This window comes from Camellia sinensis, chromosome 1 (genome assembly GCF_055761805.1).
Source record: "Camellia sinensis isolate YWXY chromosome 1, ASM5576180v1, whole genome shotgun sequence".
In the NCBI taxonomy this organism is placed as follows: domain Eukaryota; kingdom Viridiplantae; phylum Streptophyta; class Magnoliopsida; order Ericales; family Theaceae; genus Camellia; species Camellia sinensis.
Window position 1 is genome coordinate 173,410,351 of NC_138961.1, and position 23,042 is coordinate 173,433,392.

General features: G+C 38.8%; 2 protein-coding genes across 2 annotated transcripts; both read right to left on the reverse strand.

Annotated features, from left to right (window-relative positions):
• Positions 1 to 465: 465 nt before the first annotated feature.
• LOC145820823 (uncharacterized) lies at positions 466 to 4,840 on the reverse strand. The gene is made up of 3 exons (XM_082917369.1): positions 3,838 to 4,840; positions 2,536 to 2,664; positions 466 to 782 (listed from the first exon to the last, which is right to left on the reverse strand). Exons 1-3 carry the CDS (start codon positions 4,838 to 4,840, stop codon positions 466 to 468), a joined length of 1,449 nt encoding a protein of 482 aa, XP_082773495.1.
• An 11,226-nt stretch (positions 4,841 to 16,066) lies between these two features.
• Positions 16,067 to 22,259, reverse strand: LOC114291079 (uncharacterized). Its single transcript, XM_028235108.2, has 3 exons — positions 21,756 to 22,259; positions 19,925 to 20,676; positions 16,067 to 16,886 (listed from the first exon to the last, which is right to left on the reverse strand). The coding sequence occupies exons 1-3, from the start codon at positions 22,062 to 22,064 to the stop codon at positions 16,391 to 16,393; spliced, it is 1,557 nt and encodes a 518-aa protein (XP_028090909.2). The 5' UTR covers positions 22,065 to 22,259; the 3' UTR covers positions 16,067 to 16,390.
• Positions 22,260 to 23,042: the final 783 nt, after the last annotated feature.

Below are 23,042 nucleotides of genomic sequence, written 5' to 3' on the forward strand. Positions count from 1 at the left end.
TTCAAATTATCTTCAATCTTCTAGCCAATTCCCCCATTGTGAAGTCAATTCTTGAACTAGGACCCAAATCTCTCAACTCTCCCTCTCTCTCCCGTCTCTAGCATCAATTGGATGGCATGAAGGAATGAAAATGAGAAAGGCAACTTAGTAGGGTCAAAAGGCCTAATAAGTGGTAATTGACAAAATAAAACAAATAGCATTATTTTAATCAAATTTAATCGTTTCGAACCGAATTTTAATTAAGCCCATCACAAAATTCTATAAATCCTAATTAGCACATAAATCAAGTCAATTTCTGATTCGAATGCCGATAAGACTTTCAATTCGCAAACTGAAACTAAATCGTGAACAGATCTTTTCACGCCTAACAGATATAATCACAACAATGCAACACACACACATGCATTTAATTCAAGATTCAACTAAATTTCTAATTAGGCATAATTAATCATGGATTAGCGTTAATCAGAGGTTGGGGTTGTTATAGTCTTCCCCCCTTATAAGAGTTTTGTCCTCCAAACTCGAATTACCTTCGTTCTGGGACAACATTGGGTCTAATGGGAATGAATTCGGATATCTTTTCATCATGTCTTCTTCAGTCTCCCAGGTTGCATAGGTTCCTCCGTGGTTTTGCCAATCAACTTTTACTAACGGTATTTCCTTGTTTCTCAACTTTTTGATCCTCCGGTTCACAATCTGGATAGGTCTTTCCTCGTAGGTGTAATTATCTTCCAAAAGTACGTGTGTTGGCTCAATGACATGGAGTGGATCTCTCAAATACTCTCGAAGCATTGATACATGAAACACATTGTGCATATGGTCCAACATACTTTGGCGCCAATTTGCCCTTAACACCAAACCGAGTTTGACCCTTCATTGGTGTCACTTTAATGAACACATGGTCCCCAACTTCGTATTCTCTATCTCTTCTTTGAATATCAGCATAGCTCTTCTGCCGACTCTGTGCAGTTTTCAGACGCTGCTGTATCAGTTTCACTTTCTCGGTTGTTTCTTGCACAAGTTCCGATCCCAACAAAGGTCTATCACCTACATCAGCCCAACATATCGGAGAACGACATTTTCTTCCATACAAAGCTTCGTAAGGAGCCATTCCAATGCTTGAATGGTAACTGTTGTTGTACTCAAATTCAGCTAATGGCAAGTAGGTCTCCCAATTCCCTTAGAAGTCTAACACATACATTCTGAGCATATCCTCTAGAGTTTGGTTCGTTCGTTCAGTTTGGTCATTCATCTGTGGGTGATAGGCACTGCCCAGTCTCAATTCAGTCCCCAAAATCTGTTGCAAACTCTGCCAAAATCTCGATGCAAACTTTGAGTCCCTGTCAGACACAATAGATATTGGCACTCCATGCAATCTCACAATTTCAGTCATATAGATATCAGCCAATTTATCAGCGTTATAAATAGTTTTGACAGGCAAAAAATGGGCAGACTTAGTTAAACGGCCAACTATAACCCAGATAGAGTCCATACCTCGAGAAGAACAAGGTAACCCTACAATGAAGTCCATGGTAATGTGCTCCCATTTCCCTTCCGGTACTGGGAGTGGTTGTAGCAAATCAGCGGGTCGTTGATGTTCAGCTTTAACCTGTTAGCACTGTAGACATCTAGCTACAAAGTTTGCAATACTCTATTTCATCCCAGGCCACCAAAAATTTTGTTTCAAATTATGATACATCTTCATGTTCCTCGGATGCATAGCAAACTTATTACTAAGAGCTTCGGTCATAACATGTTTCCTCAAATCATAACAATCGGGCACACAAAGACGGTTCTGAAATTTCAACACATCATTCTCGAACACAAATCCTGGCCTCGGCTTTGAATCAAATTCCTCCGTGATCTTTTTCAGGTATTCATTCTCGCACTGTTTCTGTTTAATCTCGTCAAGAATTGTAGGTTGAATGGCGATAGCAGTTAATAGCCCATCTTGTTCTAGGTCAGTCAACAATTCTTTTCGGTTGGATAGCAAACATGACAAATTCGCACTGGATTTTCGGCTCAAGGCATTTGCTACGGTATTAGCCTTTCCTGGATGATACAAGATTTGCAAATCAGAATCCTTGATTAGTTCTAACCATCGTCTCTGTCTCATGTTCAATTCCTTTTAGGTGAAGAAATATTTCAAACTTTTATGGTCTGTATACACCTCGCAAGTTACCCCATACAAATAGTGACGCCATATTTTCAAAGCAAACACCACAGCCGCTAATTCAAGATCATGTGTTGGGTAATTTTTTTCATGAGGTCGAAGTTGTCAGGAAGCATAGGCAATCACTCTTCCGTTTTGCATTAGTACACACCCCAAGCCTTTATAGGAAGTATCACTGTACACTTGAAACCCATCAGTACCATTAGGCAAGGTTAAGATTGGTGCAGTCACTAACCTGGTTTTCAACTCTTGGAAAGCTGCCTCTCTTTGTTCATTCCAGTCAAATGTCACATTTTTCTGAGTTAACTGAGTCAATGGCATGACAAGCTTGGAAAAGTCTTTTACAAATCTCCTGTAGTAACCTGCAAGTCCCATAAAACTTCTAATCTCTGTCACATTCGTCGGTCTAGGCCAATCCACAATAGCTTCAATTTTTTGAGGGTCAACAGAAATACCATCCTTGTTAATTACATGGCCCAAAAAATGCTCCACTGTCAAGCCATAATTCACACTTGAACAATTTAGCATACAATTTCTTTTCTCTCAAAATCTGTAAAGTAGTTCTCAGATGGTTCTCATGTTCTTCCTTGTTTTTAGAATAAATCAGAATGTCATCAATAAACACGACAATGAATTCATCAAGATATCGTTTGAAAACCCTATTCATTAGGTCCATAAAAGCTGCAGGTGCATTTGTTACTCCAAAAGGCATTACTAAAAATTCATAATGTCCATATCTAGTTCTGAATGCAGTTTTCTCTACGTCTTCAACCTTAACCTTTAATTAGTGATACCCAGATCGGAGGTCAATTTTGGAAAACACTTGGGCACCCTGAAGTTGATCAAACAATCATCTATTTGAGGCAGAGGGTATTTGTTCTTGAGAGTCACTTTGTTCAGTTCTTGGTAGTCTATACACAACCTCAAAGATCCATCATTCTTTTTGACAAACAGAACTGGAGCACCCCAAGGTGAAATGCTCGGACGGATAAATTTCTTATTTAACAGTTCCTGAAGTTGGGTTTTCAATTCTTTCAATTCAGAGGTAGACATTCTATAGGGAGTCTTGGAAATAGGTTGTGTCCCCGAAAACACTTCAACGGTGAATTCAATTTCTCTATCGACTAAATCCTCAGGTAAGTCATTCGGAAACACATCGGGAAATTTACAAGCAACAGGGATTGTTTCTATAGTAGTACTGTCAGATGGTGAAGTCAATATACAACACAGATAACCCCTACATCCCTTCCTAAGGAGTTTTACAGCTTTCACAGCCGAAATCAAATATGGGGGAGGAACTACCCCATTCCCAATAAAAGTAAATTCAGGCATACCCGATGGTCTAAACACAACAGTTTTATTTGCACAGTCAATGGTTGCACAATATTTAGTCAACCAGTCCATCCCAAAAATACAATCAAAATGATTAATGTCCAAGGGTAATAAGTCCACATATAACATCATATCGCCAATCATAACATCACATGCAGGACAAACATGAGCACACATCATAGAATCCCCAGATGGCGTAGATACAAACAACACATATGTGATAAGTTCTAATGGTCTAGTCAATTTTCGAGAGAAAGCATGCGATACAAAAGAATGTGTAGAACCAGAATCTATCAATACGCATGCATCTTGAGAACATACAACGAGTGTACCTGACACCACGGTATAGGTGTTTGGTACGTCACCAGCCACTAAGGCGAACACTCGACCCTGTCTCAGAGGTTCTTTCCCAGTAGTGGCCCTCGTATTCGTCTTAGATGCAGAAGCGGATCCAGCTGAGCTTGCCGCTGGTTGGTTGGTATTTTCGAACCTGATAGGGTAATCGTTCATCATATGACCAGTCTTTCCATATCTAAAACAGGCGCCCAAAGCTCGATAACAATCCCTCTTGTGTTTCCTACCACATTCCGAGCAAGTCGGTATAGTACCACTACTTTGGCTTGAGCTACTGTAAGCTCCTGTGTTTCGCCTCTTATTCCCAGAAAATGAACGACCCTTTTTGAAATTGTTCCCATATCTTTTCCCCGTCCAATCAGTTCGTGGGACGAGAGTTTGTTTTTTCGGTGCTAGAATGGACTTTTCCATTAATGCCCTATCCAAAACATTCACGTACGTGGGTAGGTTCAGGACTCCTACCCTATCCAGTATGTCCAGATCCAATCCACCCTCAAACTTGCAGGCCTTCTTGTAGTCTGTGTCCACCATGTGAGGAGCAAACCTTGCCAACTCAGTAAACTTAGCTTCGTACTCGGCTACAGACATTCTACCTTGTTTGAGTTCCTGGAATTCTGAAACCTTCCGGTCTCGGAAGCACTGGGGAAAGTACTTGTCATAGAAAATTGTATTGAATTGAGTCCATTTCATATTCTCGTGGCCATTTCGAATTAGTAACCACCACCTTCGGGCTTCATCCTTCAGAGTATAGGTGGCTAGGAGGACTTTCTGAACTTCAAAACAAGGGAACACCTCATATAGTTTCTCTATCTCAAGTAACCATGTCTCTGCTTTCAATGGTTCAATTCCACCATAAAATGTTGGCGGTTTCATTTTCATGAACTTCTGTGTCAAGTTGATGACGTCACCGGTGCCCATTTCAACTTGAGCCGGCAGGAGTGGAGCTGGTAAAGGTTGTTGCCTCTGTTGTTGCATTACCATTTCGGTTAAGGTTGCAAGCATTTGTTCCATTCTATTCATTCGGGTATCAGAGGACCCTGCTGTGTCATCATTCCTTGCATTGTCAATTTGCTATAGGTAAACAAAACTTTATGTATTCAAATTTACATGTTTATACTTGAACTTTGCTTTCACTTTCGAACAATACACATAAACATGCAGATGAAATGCCCCTACTTCTTACTAGGACTTCCTAAGCTCATGTGGACCTGTATGTGCGGTAGAACACGTGCTCTGATACCACTCTGTCATGACCCAAACCCGCCTCTGTAGGTTTAGCACCGTAACCGGCTAGTAATCCGTGGATTACCAAAGGCCTCTGAACAGATTAGTAAATAATAAGGGGCTGCGGAAGCAATAATACAAAACAGACAAGATCCAATGAACTGTGATAACGTACATGGGACAGAACATTTTAAAACTTATTTATATATATATAAACATGCCAGTCCAGCTACATAATATTTCCCAAACTTGACTTTACAGAGCATACACAAAGACTAGCATGAATACAAAAACAGCCATGTAACTAGACTTCGATCAGAACCTCCTCGGGAGGCACAACGGTTGGCTGGCAAAAACAGAAACGAAGGCCGTCAACTCTGGCCCTGGTCACACGCCGGCTCACATACATACATAATATAAACTGTGAGCCAAAGCCCAATGAATAATAACAGAGTAAAGGATTTAATGAATGATGTCCATCACAGAGTTAGAAATCAAATTCTTATCAGAAACAGATTCATATACATATTCATAATCATTCCCATTTTTAGATTTGGCATATAATCATACATGGTACATCCCTTAGCGTTAACAAATCCGATGGCCCATAAAGGGACAGCCTTGAAGGCATTCTGATGACTCATGTGCACAGAGACGTTTCTGATGACCTATAAAGGGACCTGATGACTCATGAAGGGACTTGATGACCCACAAAGGGACCTGATGACCCATAAAGGGACGCATATCATATGATGCTAAGGATGACACGAATAACTTTCAGAATCTTGGACAACCATTCATTCATTTCAAACATAGCACGGCATTTTAGAGAACTAATTACTTCGTATCATAATCTTCAGAAAATACTTAACATTAAACATATCTTTACAAAGTTATTACTCACAGTTGATTGGTAGCCCTAAGTAGATGGTAAGACGGCCCTTCATTTGCTCTGAGACGCGTGACCTACATGAACACACATACGAACACACACTTGAAACACACGTTCGAATTGTACATAACTTATGTCGTTTGCTCTTACTGTGTTTCTAACCCTTAATCCTTATTATAGAGTCTTAAACATGGCTTAGAAATGCCTATGATAGAATGATGATGCAATAATACGTTGGAAAACATTTCTCAAGATTTGCTGAAAATAAGGTCCACGCTCGAGCGTGGCTTTCCTCGCTCGAGCGGATATGCAGACAATGAAACTTCGCTCGAGCGTGAGTATCTTCGCTCGAGCGTACTATAAACTCAGGAAAAAGTGCTGGATGCATGATTTTCACGCTCGACGAGCTCTCGACCTACGCTCGAGCGTGAGACTCAGAGCCTCGCTCGAGCGTGGATTCTTTCGCTCGAGCGGATTGTAAAACACAAGAACTTTTGGGTATATGCATTTCACGCTCGAGCGTATACTTTCGTGCTCGAGCGGAGTGCATGTACTCAGGGTGCACGCTCGAGCGTAAAGTCCCACGTTCGAGCGTGGATCAAATTTCTGGAAATTTCAGATTTGATCACCAAGCTCAAATTCGACCTTTGAAGCATCAAACTCACTTTTCTGGGCCCAAAACTTTGGAAAACACTTAATAACTCATAGAACAACATGTTTAAAAGATCATTTCAAGAAATCATGGCCCAAAAGGATATCAATTTTACACAAACTCAACTTAAATTCAAAATCAATTTATGAACATCACATGCAAGTACATTTTTGAGCTAAGGCTCTTCAAAACATGATCAAATGCTACCAAATCACATGAAACTCATTGTGTTTCCAAAATCAGAATAGACTCAACACATGCATGATGGAATTCTTGAAATAAATCTCTAAAATGCCATGAAACATACATGCATGCATGAATTCATTCTTGATTCCCAACCTTTAATTCAATTCACATGTTAATTCGCCTACATAACTGATTTTAAGCATTAATCAACTAAATTACAAGGCTAGAGACTAACATTCTTACCTAAAGTTGATTACAAGTGTGATCCTAACTCAAAGCTTCAAATTATCTTCAATCTTCTAGCCAATTCCCCCATTGTGAAGTCAATTCTTGAACTAGGACCCAAATCTCTCAACTCTCCCTCTCTCTCTCGTCTCTAGCATCAGTTGGAAGGCATGAAGGAATGAAAATGAGAAAGGCAACTTAGTGGGGTCAAAAGGCCTAATAAGTGGTAATTGACAAAATAAAACAAATAGCATTATTTTAATCGAATTTAATTGTTCCGAACTGAATTTTAATTAAGCCCACCATAAAATTCTATAAATCCTAACTAGCACATCAATCAAGTCAATTTCTGATTCGAATGCCGATAAGGCTTTCAATTCGCAAACCGAAACTAAATCGTGAACAGATCTTTCTACGCCTAACAGATATAATCACAACAATGCAACACACACACATGCATTTAATTCAAGATTCAACTAAATTTCTAATTAGGCATAATTAATCATGGATTAGCATTAATCAGAGGTTGGGGTTGTTACACTGAATCACTAAAAGCCTCAGCCAGACTAAGCATGAAGAACTCGGCCAGACTGAATCACTTAAAGCCTCAGCCAGACCGAGCATGAAGAGCTCGGCCAGACCGAATCACTAAAAGCCTTAGCCAGACTGAGCATGAAGAGCTCGGCCAGACCGAATCACTTAAAGCCTCAGCCAGATCGAGCATGAAGAGCTCTGCCAGACCGAATCACTTCAAGCCACAGCCAGTCTGAGCACAAAAAGCCTCAGCCAGACTGAGCATGAAAAACTCGGCCAGACCGAGTCACTTACAGCCTTAGCCATTCTGAGCACAAAAAGCCTCAGCTAGACTGAGCATGAAAAGCTCGGCCAAACCGAGTCACAAAAAGCTACTGAGCGTAGTGGCCATACTTAGTCAAATTCCAGTCCAACGTTTTCCAAATCAGACTGGTTCCTTAACACTCTTACAAGTTAAACTTCACTCTGCATTGAGTTTTTCTCACATTCACTCTGCATTGAATTTTTCTTATAAGTTAAACTTCACTTTACATTGAGTTTTCCTTACAGTGACTCTGCATTAAGGTTGCCTTACGTTTATAACTTCACTTTACAGAGTTTTCCTTACATTTTGCACTTTACAATGATTTATACACAAGCATTATACAAGTCACCATTCTCATTCATTTCAGATGCACAAACAAAAGCAATAGCATGAAAACAAGACTCAAAATTTTATTTATTTACAAACTTGTACATAAGTTTATTACAGTCATTCAAAAAAAAAAACAAACAAACAAACAACCAAAACTCTAAGTACATATTTTCTCCGCTCCACTCCACTCCACTCACTCCTCTTCTTCACTTGAGGCGAGATCTTCCTCTTCAATGCCCTCATCTAAGGGGGTCTGGGCCACGTCGTCTTCGTCAATTCTAACACTACTAAAGTCTATGTCTGGGAATAGCTTTTCTGCTTTACGCTTGAATATCTTCCAGCCATTGTCCCAGAATTTAGCCATTTCGTGTTTATAAAAGTCTGACTGCTGGAATCTCTGGACCACTTCGTCTTCGCTCCTGCTCCCAGCGGTCGTCCCCGACGGACCAGCTCCCCCAGCCCCTTCTCTCGCCAAGTTGCTGGCAATAGCAGCATCGATGGCCATCTGAAAGTTAGTCGACCCCTTAAATTGCTCTACCGCTGCGACGTACAGATCGGGGTATGCTGCCCTTTCGAAGGCTTCCTTGGTTTTTTCTTCCTCCAACTCCTTCTCCAACCTCGCCTTCTTCTCCACTGCCCTGGCACGCTCATCTTCCAGCTCCTTCTGCAGCCCAGCAATCTTCAGGTTTGCTTCATCATTTTCTTTGATCTGCCGGGCGCGCAGTTCCTCATTGCTGGTTATAGCCTCTTCAAAACGCTTGGTGGCGACCGTGCAGGCTCTTTGAGCATCTCCCAGCTTCTTCTGCTCGCCAACTAGCTAGAACTCGAGTGACACTACCTTGCGGCGTTCGTCCTCTGGCTCCAACTTGACCGCGCGTAGCTCAGCATGGGCTCGAGCGGCAACATTGCGCTGCACAATCGCCAACACCTCCATCTTCTTCGCCTTCTAAGCCTCCTCCAACCCCCTGGCACACGCACTCTGCGCAGCCCTCCTCCAACCCACGCTCTCCCTCTTGAAATTTTCAAGTTGGCCCTCCACCTGCCCTAACCTCTCTCTCTCCCTCCTCAATTCGCCCTTCGCCACCGCGTCCTTATTCAACAGGGCTCCTACTAAGGCAGCCGCCTCCATCTGGGCTGAGCACAACCCCTTCATCAGCTCAGCCTCAGTATAGCCAGCCACTGAGCGAACAACTGCGTCTTCCACCACCCCCAAGAGGTGATCTGCAGCCATCCTGGCCTATCTCCCTTCCCCTTCCACTCGCCCAGACACCGCAGGGACGTGGTAGAAGGCGGTCTTCAACCCAGGCCTCTCTCCCTCTTCTTGGGATGCTAGACCCTCCTGTGGTTGTGGCTTTTCCCTTGGCTCTACCTTTGGCTTAGCGCCGACCCACCACATTGCACTTCCTCCCCAAGGCCAGTCGCCCCATTCCCTGCCTCTTTAGCCGCCTCCACCAATCCCATTTCAGGGGTTCCCTCTGCCTCCCCCGCCAAGGGGGTCTGCTCCGTCGTCGCCTCCTTCCTCCTCTTCAAGGCAGGCTCCTCTTCACTCCTCCTCAGCCTCCTCTTCTTCTTCACCACACCCTCCATCCCCTTATAGGCTCTCTCTTTCAAAGGATCAACTGGGGGCGGTCGTGGCTCAAATCCACCTAAGTCCTTTTCCCTCAAGGGTTTGGGGCACGGTCGGATCCTCTCCCTCGCGATCAGCTTCGGCAGTCGGTCTGCCTAGGACTCTTTGAACTTACTAGCTTTGGCGAGGATGGTCCTATCCTCAGGCTCTTGTGCCCTCCTTCTCGCCTCTAACTCCGCCGGTCCTAGGTCTCCACCGATCGGCTGAGGACCCAACCCTGCCGCAAACAAGGCTGACGGCTGAACAAGTTCGTTCCATCTGGCGCCCTCCTTCTCCCTCCATTCCTTCACCACCTTCACTCTCGCCTCTGCTGCTGCCCCCAGTTTTGGCTCCACAGACTTGGTAGACACTTTCCAAACTGTGCGCACTCCAACCACACCGTTGGCGGACACATAGAACCACTGCGGCCTCCACCTCTTTATCGATGACGGCAACCCCGCCATCAACCCCTTCCCTGCCGCCGCCTGCAAAGTGACCCAAGTCTCTTACTGCCCCGACGCCTTATAGCACGTAAAAAACTCGTCCAACGTCATTTCAGCCCCCCCGTTCGCCTTCGGCCACGCGCTCGCACAGGCCAACAAGATTTTCCACGCATTAGGCATCAGTTGGCCTGGAGCTACCTCCAACCGGTTCAACACGTCCACCACTATCCGGGGTAGGGGCAACCTCAAACCCCCCTTTAGCGCCTCCTCGTATAGGCTGAATTCCCCCGGTCGAACATCGGATGCCCTTTCTTTTGATTCCAACAGTCTCAACTCTATCTCTGCAGGAATTTGGTACTTCTCCCGCATACCCTCCAACTCCTTCGAGGTAATGATCGACTTATCGGCCTTTGTATGCCAGTGATCTGGCTCTACCTGGCTGATTGGCGTCGGCGCCGCCGTCATTGTGGACGAACGAGGTTGCCTCGACGGCTCCCTCCACTCCCCACTCGCCTCTCCGTCCTGTATTACTCCGCCAAATCCACCGCATCGTCGTCCCCCAATGGATCAACCTTGACGTTTGCAGCATCTTCTTGGGCCATTTCTGTGGTGTGTCTACGAATAGCTTCAGATGCGGGTGCAAGGAAATTCAAAAAATGTCGCAAGGGTGTATCACTTGCAACGAAGGAGTCTATACTTAGAATGTTTTGATTTTTCGAAAACAGGTAGGTAAAACGTATAATACCAAAAGCCCAAGGCTTGCCTGTATTCCAAGGGTCACAATTAATTTTCGCTAGTTTGAAAAATTTTCAACCATCCGCCAAAACTGTCTTTTCAACACCCATAATGATCTATCGTTTCACTTTTAGCCCAATGCCTAACCTTCCCCACCACGTGATTCTGTCACGTGTACGGCCACGATTCATTGCCCCCTTCCCCTACCCCGTCTTTTCCACTTCAAGTCACCACGTGACCCGCCGCCTTTCGAGCCCCGCACCCCGCCACCTCCCCCTTCGCGGTCGGCCCTCCTCATGGTCGGTCCCTCCACTCGGCTATCCTTCGCGGTCGGTCCTCCTCGTGGTTGGTCCCTCCACTCGGCGACCCTTCGCGGTCGGCCCTCCTTGTGGTCGGTCCCTCCACTCCGCGACCCTCCGCGGTCGGCCCTTCTCCTGGTCGGTCCATCCACTTGGTCACTCCTATCGGTCGGCCTCCATCCTGTCGGTCTCTAACAACCCTTATTTTCTTCATTATTCCCTTCGTTGGACTAAAGCTGCACTTGGAAAGGGGGGACTACTGACATGGCAAGAGCCATAAAGGCTACAACCCACTATGAACAACCCAAGCCCACTACTTAGGGCCCAATACATAATCCAATTAATGAAGCCCAGCACCGCTGAAGCCCCACATGACAATAAGAACCAATGATATCAAGACACATGGCAAGAGAAGGGCAAGTCACATCAGCAGACAAAGATCTGCAAAGTTATTGCTACGCCACATCGCCATTAATGAGGCCCCTTACAGCATTTATTGCGATAATCCCTCTCCGTCGGGACAACACGCCACCACCCTGAACAAGGTAAGCTACAACATAGACTTTCGGCCAAGGTGACAGGTCGGAAGGGACAACAAAATGATTACCAGAGGATATAAGCATATGTTGAAGACAAGAAGAAGGTTAAGCTTTTTATCTCTGATCTTGTTCTATACTCCACTCCTCTTTCTAACTTGCTCGTCGGAGGGTTCGTTGGGGGACTTCCCGTTCCCTGTTGAACTCTTGTGCAGGTCTTCAGGCGGGCTTGGTCATTCAGACATAGGTTTGAGGAGCGTGGATCAGTCCGACCCATTCTGCCATCACGAACTGTATCATCAATATTGTTAATAATAAATATTTTTAAAGTTTATAATTTTAAATTGAATCAAGTCACCTTTCATTAATTTGACTTCAAAATTTTTATGGTTTGAATTATTTTCAAATTTTATAAAACCATAAGAGCTAGTTCGGCTTTTAATTTTCTTCTAGACTAAACCAAATTGAACTATTCTTACATTTATTAATTTAATAAGTTTATGTTATTATTAATACAATAATAATATAAGAAATGTAAATAAAAAATGATAAAGAAATGTAATTATCATATCATTATGGTTAAAAGTGTTTATTTTTTTTATTTTTTAGTTCTTCATGTGAATACTTGACAAATTATCGAATTATTCCGAGCAGTAAAAATGGCATATAGGCCTCATTTGTTTTGGGAGATAGAGGTGGGATTGGGATTGAAATGGAGGTGAGACTCACTATATGTTGTGTTTGTTTTGAGAGATGAAGAGGGGATTCATAATCCCATAGGATTAGGATGGGCCTTGGTGTTAGGATTGAGATGGAGAAGGTAGAGATGGTATTAAAAAATTAGTTCTATGGGATTAGGTTTTTTTATTTTTTATTTTTTTATTTATATGCTGGGCATTTTTTTTTTTAACATTAATGTTTAATGTTTTTGTATTTTTTGTTAAGTAAAAATCATAATTTTATTTGTTTTAATATTTTATATTTCTTTTATAGGGTAATAATATAACAATCTTCACATTAACCACTACCATCAAAACAAACATAATTTTACTTATTCTCCTCACTATCAATTCTCTTAATTTTACCTCTGAAAGCAAACGAGACCTAATACTAATCAATTCGTTGACAGAAACTATGGCATAATTAACCCCCAAAACAATGGTATTGTTTACAAACACAGAGAAAAAGAAGTCTAAAATGTCGCTAAAAAAATAAAATGTATGTATCAGATTTAATTTAAACCCTCTCATACGAAGACTTGACGCTAGGGGTATGGACATAAAGTGGTTTTGTTTAGGTTCGGGTTGGAGTTGAATAGGATTTACACTACATAGGAAAATGTCTCGTAACTCAAATTTTGTGGTTCAAAAGTGGCTCAAATGGCCAAAACGATTTTTATGTTGTTTTGTACTCAAAACGACGTCGTTTTGGCCATTTGAGCCACTTTTGAGCCACAAAATTTGAACTACGTAGCATTGTCGCACTACATAATAAGAGGATATGTTCTATTTTAAGTTTGACAAGACCTATCGAGCCTAATGTAATCATTCTAATCTTGAAAGAATTTTAAACCCTCAAACCCGCCTACTTAATCCAACATGTATTTGATTATTATTTTTTCAATAATCTTAGAGGGCCCTCAAATGAATTAGGACTTTTAACTATGCTTGAATTTAATTAAGGCATAAAAAGAAACACATATATTCTTATCTTTTATTATTATTTATTTTGTTATGTAACGAAATAGTATAAAGTTAATATTAATATTATTAGGTTTTTGTAATTGACAATCTCGTTTGACAAAACTCATTTTAATTGTAAATTTATTCGCTTTTATGTTTTCAATTAGACTGTGAGTGTTTAGATATTAATCCAACTTGAATTATGTCTGTGTACAGGAGTTTGTGCTGACATTTTGTATCTTGAGCATTCCTTGTTTGTCACTTCGTTAACTATGTATAGGAATCGCCAAAGTTATTTAACCGTTTAAGCAGTCACTTGTGTGCTCAAGCAGTGAAGTGGATCATCTAGTATCTTTACTTGCAAACTGAACTTTTGAAAAATATGTTTCACCGCTTGAGCGCTGAATGTTGCGCTCGAGTGGTTGGCGTATATGTTTGCACTTACTCACACCACTTGAGCCGTAAAGTGGTAGCTCGAGTAGTCTTTGCAGCTCTGTTTATTATAAACTGTGCCGTTTGCTCATTTTAGGATTTAACTGTCTAGATAATTAGAAACGAGTAAAATACAGAGTATTATATTTTGGAGGGTGGTTTATAAGAGTTTTTTTTATGTATTTGGTGATCAATTGATCAATGAACCACATATTGATAAACATCAAGTGTTAATTTTCTTCGTTTATTCACAAAAAGAGAGAGGTGTTTATCGGTGGAGTTTGGAGAATTTAAGCCTGAAACTTTGGTGGATTCCGAAATAGCTCATCGTTGTGGATTCAACATCGGCATTGTGGATTCAACGTTGGGCAAAGTAATTTCGAGGTGAAGAAGGTGTTCGAAGAGGCACATTGGGTTTGGTTCAATTCGGGCCTGAATTTGTCAGGTAATTAAAAGCACTCGTGTGTAATTTATTTTTTTGTCTTCTTAGTGGATTCTTTAGTGATTTTGGTCCATAAATTTTTATCATAATTAGAAGTGCTCCAATTGTGATTTTTTTCCACGTTAAATCGTTGTATCGGTTTATTATTGATTGTTTGATTGAAATTGATATTTATTGTTTAAAATTGAAACATAATCACAAATTAATATCTCGAGAGTTTTTAAACTTTTTAAAATATTTTATAAATTATTGGGTCAGGTTAGCCTAAAAGTTTTCACCCCAAGTACTGGTGGTGGGAAAGGAGTGGAAGATGCGGGGAAAAATGGCGAGGGGAATTGCCTGCTTCCCATATGCTTTTTTCTTTTTTCTTTTTTTCCCAAGTCAAAGACCTGGAAGAACCTTTGTGTCCCAGATTACAATTAGTTTGCTTTTTGTGTCCCAGATTACAATGTCTTTGTGGATTAAAAGTAGCTAATAATTAGTTTGCTTTTTGAGTGCTTTGATGGCTTTATGATGACGATTCAATTGTTGCTTAATTGCTATCAACATTTCTCACCTTTTTTTTTTTGCAAGCCAATATACAATTCCAGATCATAATCAAAGTTAAGATTGAAGAGAAACAAATTTGCAGGGTCCAAACCTATATGAATTTGACTTCATAGATGTAAACTGTAAATACATTATACATTCAATGGGAACCGGGATCTAATTCTTCAGATGGTATTGTGTATTTTAGTACATCTGTTTTAGACTTTCAGTAAATAATTCAAACAAAATGGTTGACCTCCAACTATCTAGGCTGATATAAATCTTTTAAAGCAAGTGTAAAAATCAAAATATAGTTATGCAACACGCATGATAAGAATTTCATAGAATGAGACACTTATCGAGCCCAAAATATTTACATCTATAATTGTGAATATTTGTCTCACATCACATCTATGTATTCTGCCTCCAATACTTTCTATGCACGTAAACTTTTTCATCCAAATCAATCCCTTTAGCACCACTCTGCTGATATGTTTATTGTCAAAGTTGAAATTAAATTCAATAGTTGTTACAAATATTCAAATTATGGTTGCTCAATGATTGAGGCCTACATTCATCAGCCGAAGGGAAAAGAAAAGAAAAAAGAATCAAAACTTTTTCAAATTGTACTGGTGTTTGGATCTATTATTAGAATCAAAACAATATCAGTGTGTTTGGATTGAGTTTTCTGAATTAAATTTCTTGAAAACGGAGTTTTTTAGTTTTCGTATTTTTTAGTTTTTAGTGAATATTTTTAAAATTTTAAACATTTTTTTTTTACTTTTTTAGATGCACCTTACTTAGATGTATCTAAAAAGTCAAAAATTTATGAAAAAATATTTTTAAAAATTAATAAATACATAAAAATACAAAAAATATACTGAATTCTCATTTTTTTTTTTTTTTTGTATTTTTGGTATTTAGTGAATTTTTAAAAGGTTTTTTTTCAATTTTTTTTTTTTACTTTTTAGGTATATTTATGTTAGGTATGTCTAAAAATTAAAAAAATTGCTTAAAATATTAAAAAAATTCAGTAAAAACAAAAAAATACGAAAAATAAGAAAGTAGAATTTTCTGAAAAGTGTTTTTAAAAAGTGGTAACCAAGCATTGCAACTTGTACTGGTGTTTGGATCTAGTGCTAACTTAAAAAAGACTATTATACAAATGCCCATGTTCGAGTCTTGTTACTCGATCAAAACTTGAGCAGTTTACTTTATTTATTAATAATTCAACATGGATTCATAACCAATAACATAGGACACTCTTCAACTTCACAATGTGCTGAACAGCTTGATTTTAATCATTTATCACACAACTAAAGTAATAACAAAATTGGTGGACCCTGAAAAAGAATTCATATAGTCAGATTGGGATTTAACTAAAAATTCATCGTGTGAGTAAATAAAAGGTAACAACATGTAAACAATCCTTGATTATATGAACTTGGAAAGGCCTTCTCGTAAGCACATACCATATCTGCTCATTGGAAAAGAAATCTCTTCTCATCATTCTCGTCAAAATCAAGGCTTTCCTCACCTTCATAATCTAATTCAATCACACTTCTTTCCTGTAGCTCATCTGATCCTAAAACATGAAGTTGAGAGTATTCTTCTTCTCCTGAAGGAGGATTCACCATTATCTGTTGCATCTCTGACTCCATTAAAGCACGCATTCTTGCCTGCTCTCTGTCTCTTGGATAACTACAGTAGAGGAAGGAATAGATGAGGCAACATATCACATATGGAACGCCAATTGCTGCATAAAGTGCCTTGGCAAGTGGTGCAGCATTTTCTCTATCTGTTTCAATTTCTTCCGAGTCTGTTGAGCCTTTTCGAATTGGTTTGTAACCAAAAACATGCTGAGCCAGAATCCCAACTAATGGGGGAGCAAATGAAGATAGTATGGACTCAAAAGATTGATCCAAAGCATAGATGGTTGTTCGAGATCTCTCAGGAACTATCTCTGCAAATATTGGACTGTGTATATGTCAACAACAAATAGTTCAATAATGTATATATTAACTTTAGTAAAATCACCGTTTCACGCCTAATCAAATATTAGATTGGCAATGTTTACCCTAGAATATACCATATTTCACTTTAAACTTTTGATTTGCAAGGAGTGAAGCCACAAATTTGATCTTTTGGAAGAATTGTCTTAAAGAGTTTCAATTGATCGCGCTTTTACAGTTTTCTTACCATCTGAGAGTACATTTTTGGAATACATGCGATATTGGATAAAGCTGAATGAATAAATAAGTACAAACAGGGTCTGGCCCATTCACTTTAAAATATTCCATGCTCACACAGTTAAATCAGTGCAGTTAATAGCAACAGGCCAATCTATCAAACAGGCCCAAGTTAATATCAGCTAGAAAAACATCTATGAAGAAAAATGTTTTCATGTCAAATTATTACACACATTTGGGGGGAAAAAAAATTTCACTGTTACATTTGAATTTCAATTCTTTAGAAAATTAGAACACAACTGAAAATGGCATGAAGTAAACTAGGGCAGAGCCACTTTTAACTTGAATCCAAAGATTTTTTATTTTTTACATTCCAAATAATGGCACACTAGATTCTTACCATGTTTTTAGATCACAGTTGCCAGAACTATGGATACCCAAACAACATAAATGAAATTGCGACTTCTAAAATTCCCAAACACTGAAATTGCGACTTCTAGCCTATGTTTGGCAAGAAGGTTTGGGTGGGTTTGGGGCTAAAATAGCCACAAAAAACAAAATAGGCTATTTTAGCCACAAAAAACAAAACATCAAATCCAACCCCTAATCATTACAATCCTCTCTCACAAAAAAAGCCAAAAAAGTCAAAAAGCCAAAAAGCCCTTCCCAAACCAGGCTAAAATAGCTCAGGCTAAAATAGCCAAAAAGCCAAAAAGCCAAAAAGCCAACCCACTTCCCAAACGGAGGCTTAGTGTTCCAAGAAAGTCATCATACTCAAGTCATTTTCCGTTTGGGAAGTTGGTTTGGAGGCTATTTTGGCTAAAATAGCCACAAAAAATAAAAAAAGTTTTTTAGTCCAATAAGACAAAATATTACATCCAACCTATAATCATTACATTCTTTCTCTCACAAAAAAGTCAAAAAAAACAAAAAAGCCAAAAGCCCTTCCCAAATCAGGATTTTTAGCCCCAGGCTAAAATAGTCGAAAAAGTCAAAAAGCCAAAAAGCCAACCCACTTCTCAAACGGAGGCTAGTTTTTTTTCTTATTGATGAATTAAAAACGGGTTAACAATTTCACAAGCAAAAATACTTACCCGAATGAAAAAAAAAAAAAAGAAAAAAAAAAAAAAAGAGAGAAAGTCTCAAAGTAGTTGACATCTTGTGTATTTTGGATAAATTACAAATATACCTCTTGAGGTTTGCTTAAAATACAAATTGTCCAATGTGATTTGAAAAATTACAAATACCCCCTTGTCAAAAAAATTTTTTTAACAGAATTAACTGAAAAAATAAAATTTCCAACTACTCTCCTATACAATAATAAAATTACCTTAATTATTAATTAAAATATATTTCTAACATTATTAAAAATTGTTAATTGACTTAATGATTTATTAATAAAAGGAGCAATTTATTATGAAATTAGAAACTTCAAGAGGCGAAATGTAATTTCCAAAATCAAAGGGGGCTATTCGTATTTATGCAAATCTCAAAAGTGCATTTGTAATTTACCCGTTTGTTTTTAATAACACTGGTGCGATTGTTTATCTCAAATTCTCATAAGTAAAAGAGTACTGATCTCATGATTTGAAATATCTAATACATTCTAACATCATACAACAGCTTGGATTATGAGGCTTGCCACATTCTCCTTCTGGTTCCATATACTGCTCCCTGGTCCAGTCATTCTACCCAAGTATATCTTCCAAGACCTCAAGACTCATTTTGATATGCTCATGTTGAAATATTGATTAGCCATAGTTGAGGCAGTGAATAATCTGCTATCCTGGCAGACTGCCTGTTGACTATACAGGCATTTAGTGCAAAAAATGCAATATTTTTTCAATCTTGTTCTTTTTTCATATTTCTCGGAAAATCCAAGGAGACTTTGCACTAAAAATGTTGAGTCTCTTTAGCATGTCAGATTTGTAGCTTCATGGTTTGCATCACTAAAGGGCCCTTGATTCTCCCTCCCATTAGTACTTGTATCAGCTAAAAGCACAGTGATGTTGGAGAATCCAGTTTTCACTTGGCACAAACAAATAGGATCATAAACATGGATCGTTTCGGTACATGGAACGGAAATGGGAACATGGTATGCCACATACTCTAAAATGCGGTACGATAAGAGTAGACTTGTATATATTACACTTAAGAATTTAATGTACTTCTAGAGTAATTTTCTTTCAACTATTAGATATCCAATATTTTTTTTTTCATGTGTCAAATCATTTCTATGAAAATTATAACCTTTTTTTATTTTGTTTTATGTTTTTGTCTTGTCAAAAATTAACTCACCTTAGATTTTAGTTCATATATTTGATTTTTTTCCTCTTAAGATAACATTTAAGGAAATATATTAGTAAAACTTTTGAGATCGTTTTGGATCACTAAATTTACTGTTTTGGAACGAAAGTGTACCATATTTCGGAACGTGTGTACCAATACGTAATTCACTAGGGTATTAGTATTAGTCTTTTCTGGTAACTTAATCATAGAGTTCCTTAAGCTGGCATTTTTTTGATCTACTACTTTGATATATCTTGAAAAGAAAGTGAGGAACAAAAGAAACATAATGAAAAAAGTGACCAAGTTCTCTACCAAAAATAGTGATGCTTCATAATCATCATCAAATAAATCCACATTACCAAGTTTAATATCTATTCAAGGTTCCCTTGATATTCAAGGTAAAACAGTTGATCCATGCCAATCAAGTGTTATTGTGGTTGTGCAATTTTAGAGAGATTTAAGAAAGCTCATTTTATCTCCATTTCTGTTAATCTACAAACATGCTGAAAAAATATATTTGAGTTTGAAGGGACATACTTGTTTGTAGCTGGAGCATTCCAGGATATGCTTAATCCCATGGCGAACAACACCAAACCATGCATGAAGGCTGTGGAAGCATCGTCAGGCAAACCTAGCAGCAGTATTGCAGATAAAGGGATGGCTGAACCAGAGCTTATCTGTGAAAGAATTATTCTCCCAGAATTTGGATAGTGTTGGGCAAGGATATCCCCCATCCTTCCTCCAAACAAACCCCCGAGTGAAAAACCAATAATGAAAAGAATCCAGACCAATGCCACCGTCTTGTGGGAGTAGCCAATAAGCTCTAACCACATAGGGGCAAATGAGAAGGCTGCCCCACCAAACGATCCAGCAATACCTTGAAATACAATTATTTGGAAAGACGGAAGTTTCATTACCAACCTCGCTTCTTTAACCAGGTCCTTCATTTCTGACCATAAGGGTTTATGTGGAATTTGGTCGTTAGTTTTACCATGACTATCTGAAAAGCGAGGATCATTGGCAAATAAGTGGACCAAAATACCAATAATAACACTAATTAGCGCAACCAGATGGAAGGACATTCTCCAACCAGGGATACCCATGAATGATGTTGAGGCTAACAACACTGAACAAAGCCCACCAACGATTGAGCCAACATTGCCTGTTAATTGTAGCCATCCAAAAGCCATACCACGGTTGGCTTCATCAGTTGAGTCTGCAACTAGGGACTGAATGGCTGGTGTGACTATGGCAAGTCCTATTCCACTCAAACCTCTTGACACTGCCACCTGAATAACCAGTTAAGATAACTTAGCACTAGATGATGAAATTATGAAATATATTTTTTGAAGGAAAACAGTACTCTGTCTGTCAGACTGACAATTAAAGGATTGCAAGGCATCAAATTTACAAATAAAAAATCTCAACTCTCCCCAAACTTCATTTTTCATTGCCTGAAAATCTATGGAATGTCAACCCAGAATGGAGTTTTTTTATTAGGACCTGGTGTGGCTCTAAAACAACAATATATGCAGATGCCCTTCTGTTAAAACTACAAATGAGAAATAAATAATGCATAGATCAACAAGAGGTATCATGAACCCAAGTGAAATTGAAGTCCTTTCCTTTCTGTTCCTAAATCATTTGTGTTTGGATTATGGTTTTTGGTTGGGATTTGGAAAAGGAAAGGAAAAAGATATAGGAAATGTAAATGAAGCATAAGCTAATTTTTTTCTCTATTCCCTCTGCTTTTTCTTTCCATTTTCAAACCCTACTCAAATCCGTGATCTAAACACAATCTTAGTTTAACATACAAGAATTCGATTCTTAAGTCAACTATAAGACCTATCAAAAAACAAATTAACAAAACATTCAATACAAGGCCAGTTTAGTTTCAGTAGAACTTCAAATGAGTGTATTTGCTTACACACAATTACATTAAAATTTCAGTACATAAAATAAGAAATCATTTCTTTTTGACATATTTTTTTCCCTGATTTGCATAAATAGTTTACATTAGCATATGTTAGGATTGCATCTCGATCTTCACCAGACCAAAAACCATACCAAAACCAACCAACCCCCAAAATTCCAATAAAAACCCATTTTCCGAGTTTTCCAATCCAATCCAACTCAACAGTCCCCCAATGGATCTACACATCTAATCTTGAAGATGCTCAATTTAACCCCAACATAACCACATTTTATGACCCTAAATCTGTGACAAGGACAACAACAACACTAGTTCAAGCACCATTCATTCCTCATTTCATCAAATCAAACTTGTTTACCAAAACATACTAATAGAAATGTACAAATACATGTGTGTGTATATATGTATAGAGAGAAAGAGTGTGTGTGTGGGGACCTCAAAGTAGGTGGAGGAGATGGCGACGAGGAAAGTGGCGGCGGCCCAGAGGAAGGCGCCGAGGGAGATGACATGGGCACGGTTGTGACGCACAGCGAGGCAAGCCGCGAGTGGGTAGCAAAATGACTGCACTACGGATCTGAAGAGAGTGAGTGAGCCGAGCCCAGTTGGATCGGTGTGGAGAGCCGCGCCGACCTCCTTGTAGACTCCAGGAAGCAGAGACTCGTCGGCTCTCTCCATGATCCCAGCCAGATTCACCAGTATCAGAGTCAACGTCTCTGATTTCATCATCATCATCATCATCCCCATCTCTCTCTCTCTCTCTCTCTCTCTCTCACAAAACAAAAAACAACCACCCTCTTCTTCCTCTGTTTTTAGCTGGTTTGCTTTGTAAGGGTAAGTGCATTTTGATGGTGGAGAGTGCAGTGATTGATTTGGGGCTCATTAATTTTAACATTCCCACTTTGTTTATTGATTCTTGGCAACTACTGATTGAACTGAACTATCCCAGATTGTAATGAAATTTTAAAAAGCTTCAAGGGAACCAACCACGACAAACAGTAGCAAGTCTAAGCAAATTTTTGCATTGTTTTCCATAAAAGGAAACTCACGAATTTAACTTACTTTCCATAAATGGGTATGGTTCCCTTCAAACTTGATTCATATTTGCCAATTGAGAGTAAGGCCAAGTTTGAGAAGACTAAATAAATATATTTTTTGATTTTTTTTGTATTATGTATAGAAAAAGTAGAGAGGAGATGTTGATTGATGTGACTCAAAAAAGATAAAAAGATGAAATAAGTATACTTTTTTAGTTTAGCCAAACTTGACCTAAATTTGTCTATTAGAAGATAAAATAGGTTAAAATTTTTTTAAAGTAAAATATTATATTTAAATTATAATTATTTTATTTATTTTTTTAATTATAAAAAAATTAAAAGTTCATCATAGACAAATAAAAAATTAATTAAACTAAAATAATTTAAAAAATTCATCCAAAACGAAACCATAGTCACGGATAGCTAGATTGCACATCCAAAGGTGTTTGTTGGAGCCATATACCAAACTTTCTTTGCCTGTACTTGAAATAAATTGTTTGATAAGTGTACTAAACCAAGCTTATAAGTAGAGATAAATTACAGTAAATTATAGATAAATTACACCAATTTTTTTTTTTTTTATATAAAATTTGAAAAAAATTACAGTAAATTCATAGTCTTGGTATAAGTATATTATTAGATTCTCTTATAGTAAATTCAGTCTTGATATAATTATACTATTAAATTC

What these genes read in the sequence shown, in the direction of transcription:
- LOC145820823 (XM_082917369.1), bottom strand. Translation starts at nt 4,840, where the DNA reads ATGGTAATGCAACAACAGAGGCAACAACCTTTACCAGCTCCACTCCTG. An exon ending in CACCTATACCGTGGTGTCAG is followed by an intron (nt 2,665 to 3,837) that starts GTACACTCGTTG and finishes ATGGCTTGACAG; the next exon opens with TGGAGCATTTTTTGGGCCAT. An exon ending in AAGTTTTATGGGACTTGCAG is followed by an intron (nt 783 to 2,535) that starts GTTACTACAGGA and finishes CAATGCTTCGAG; the next exon opens with AGTATTTGAGAGATCCACTC.
- LOC114291079 (XM_028235108.2), bottom strand. Translation starts at nt 22,064, where the DNA reads ATGGGGATGATGATGATGATGATGAAATCAGAGACGTTGACTCTGATA. An exon ending in TCTCCTCCACCTACTTTGAG is followed by an intron (nt 20,677 to 21,755) that starts GTCCCCACACAC and finishes CTGGTTATTCAG; the next exon opens with GTGGCAGTGTCAAGAGGTTT. An exon ending in AATGCTCCAGCTACAAACAA is followed by an intron (nt 16,887 to 19,924) that starts GTATGTCCCTTC and finishes ACATATACACAG; the next exon opens with TCCAATATTTGCAGAGATAG.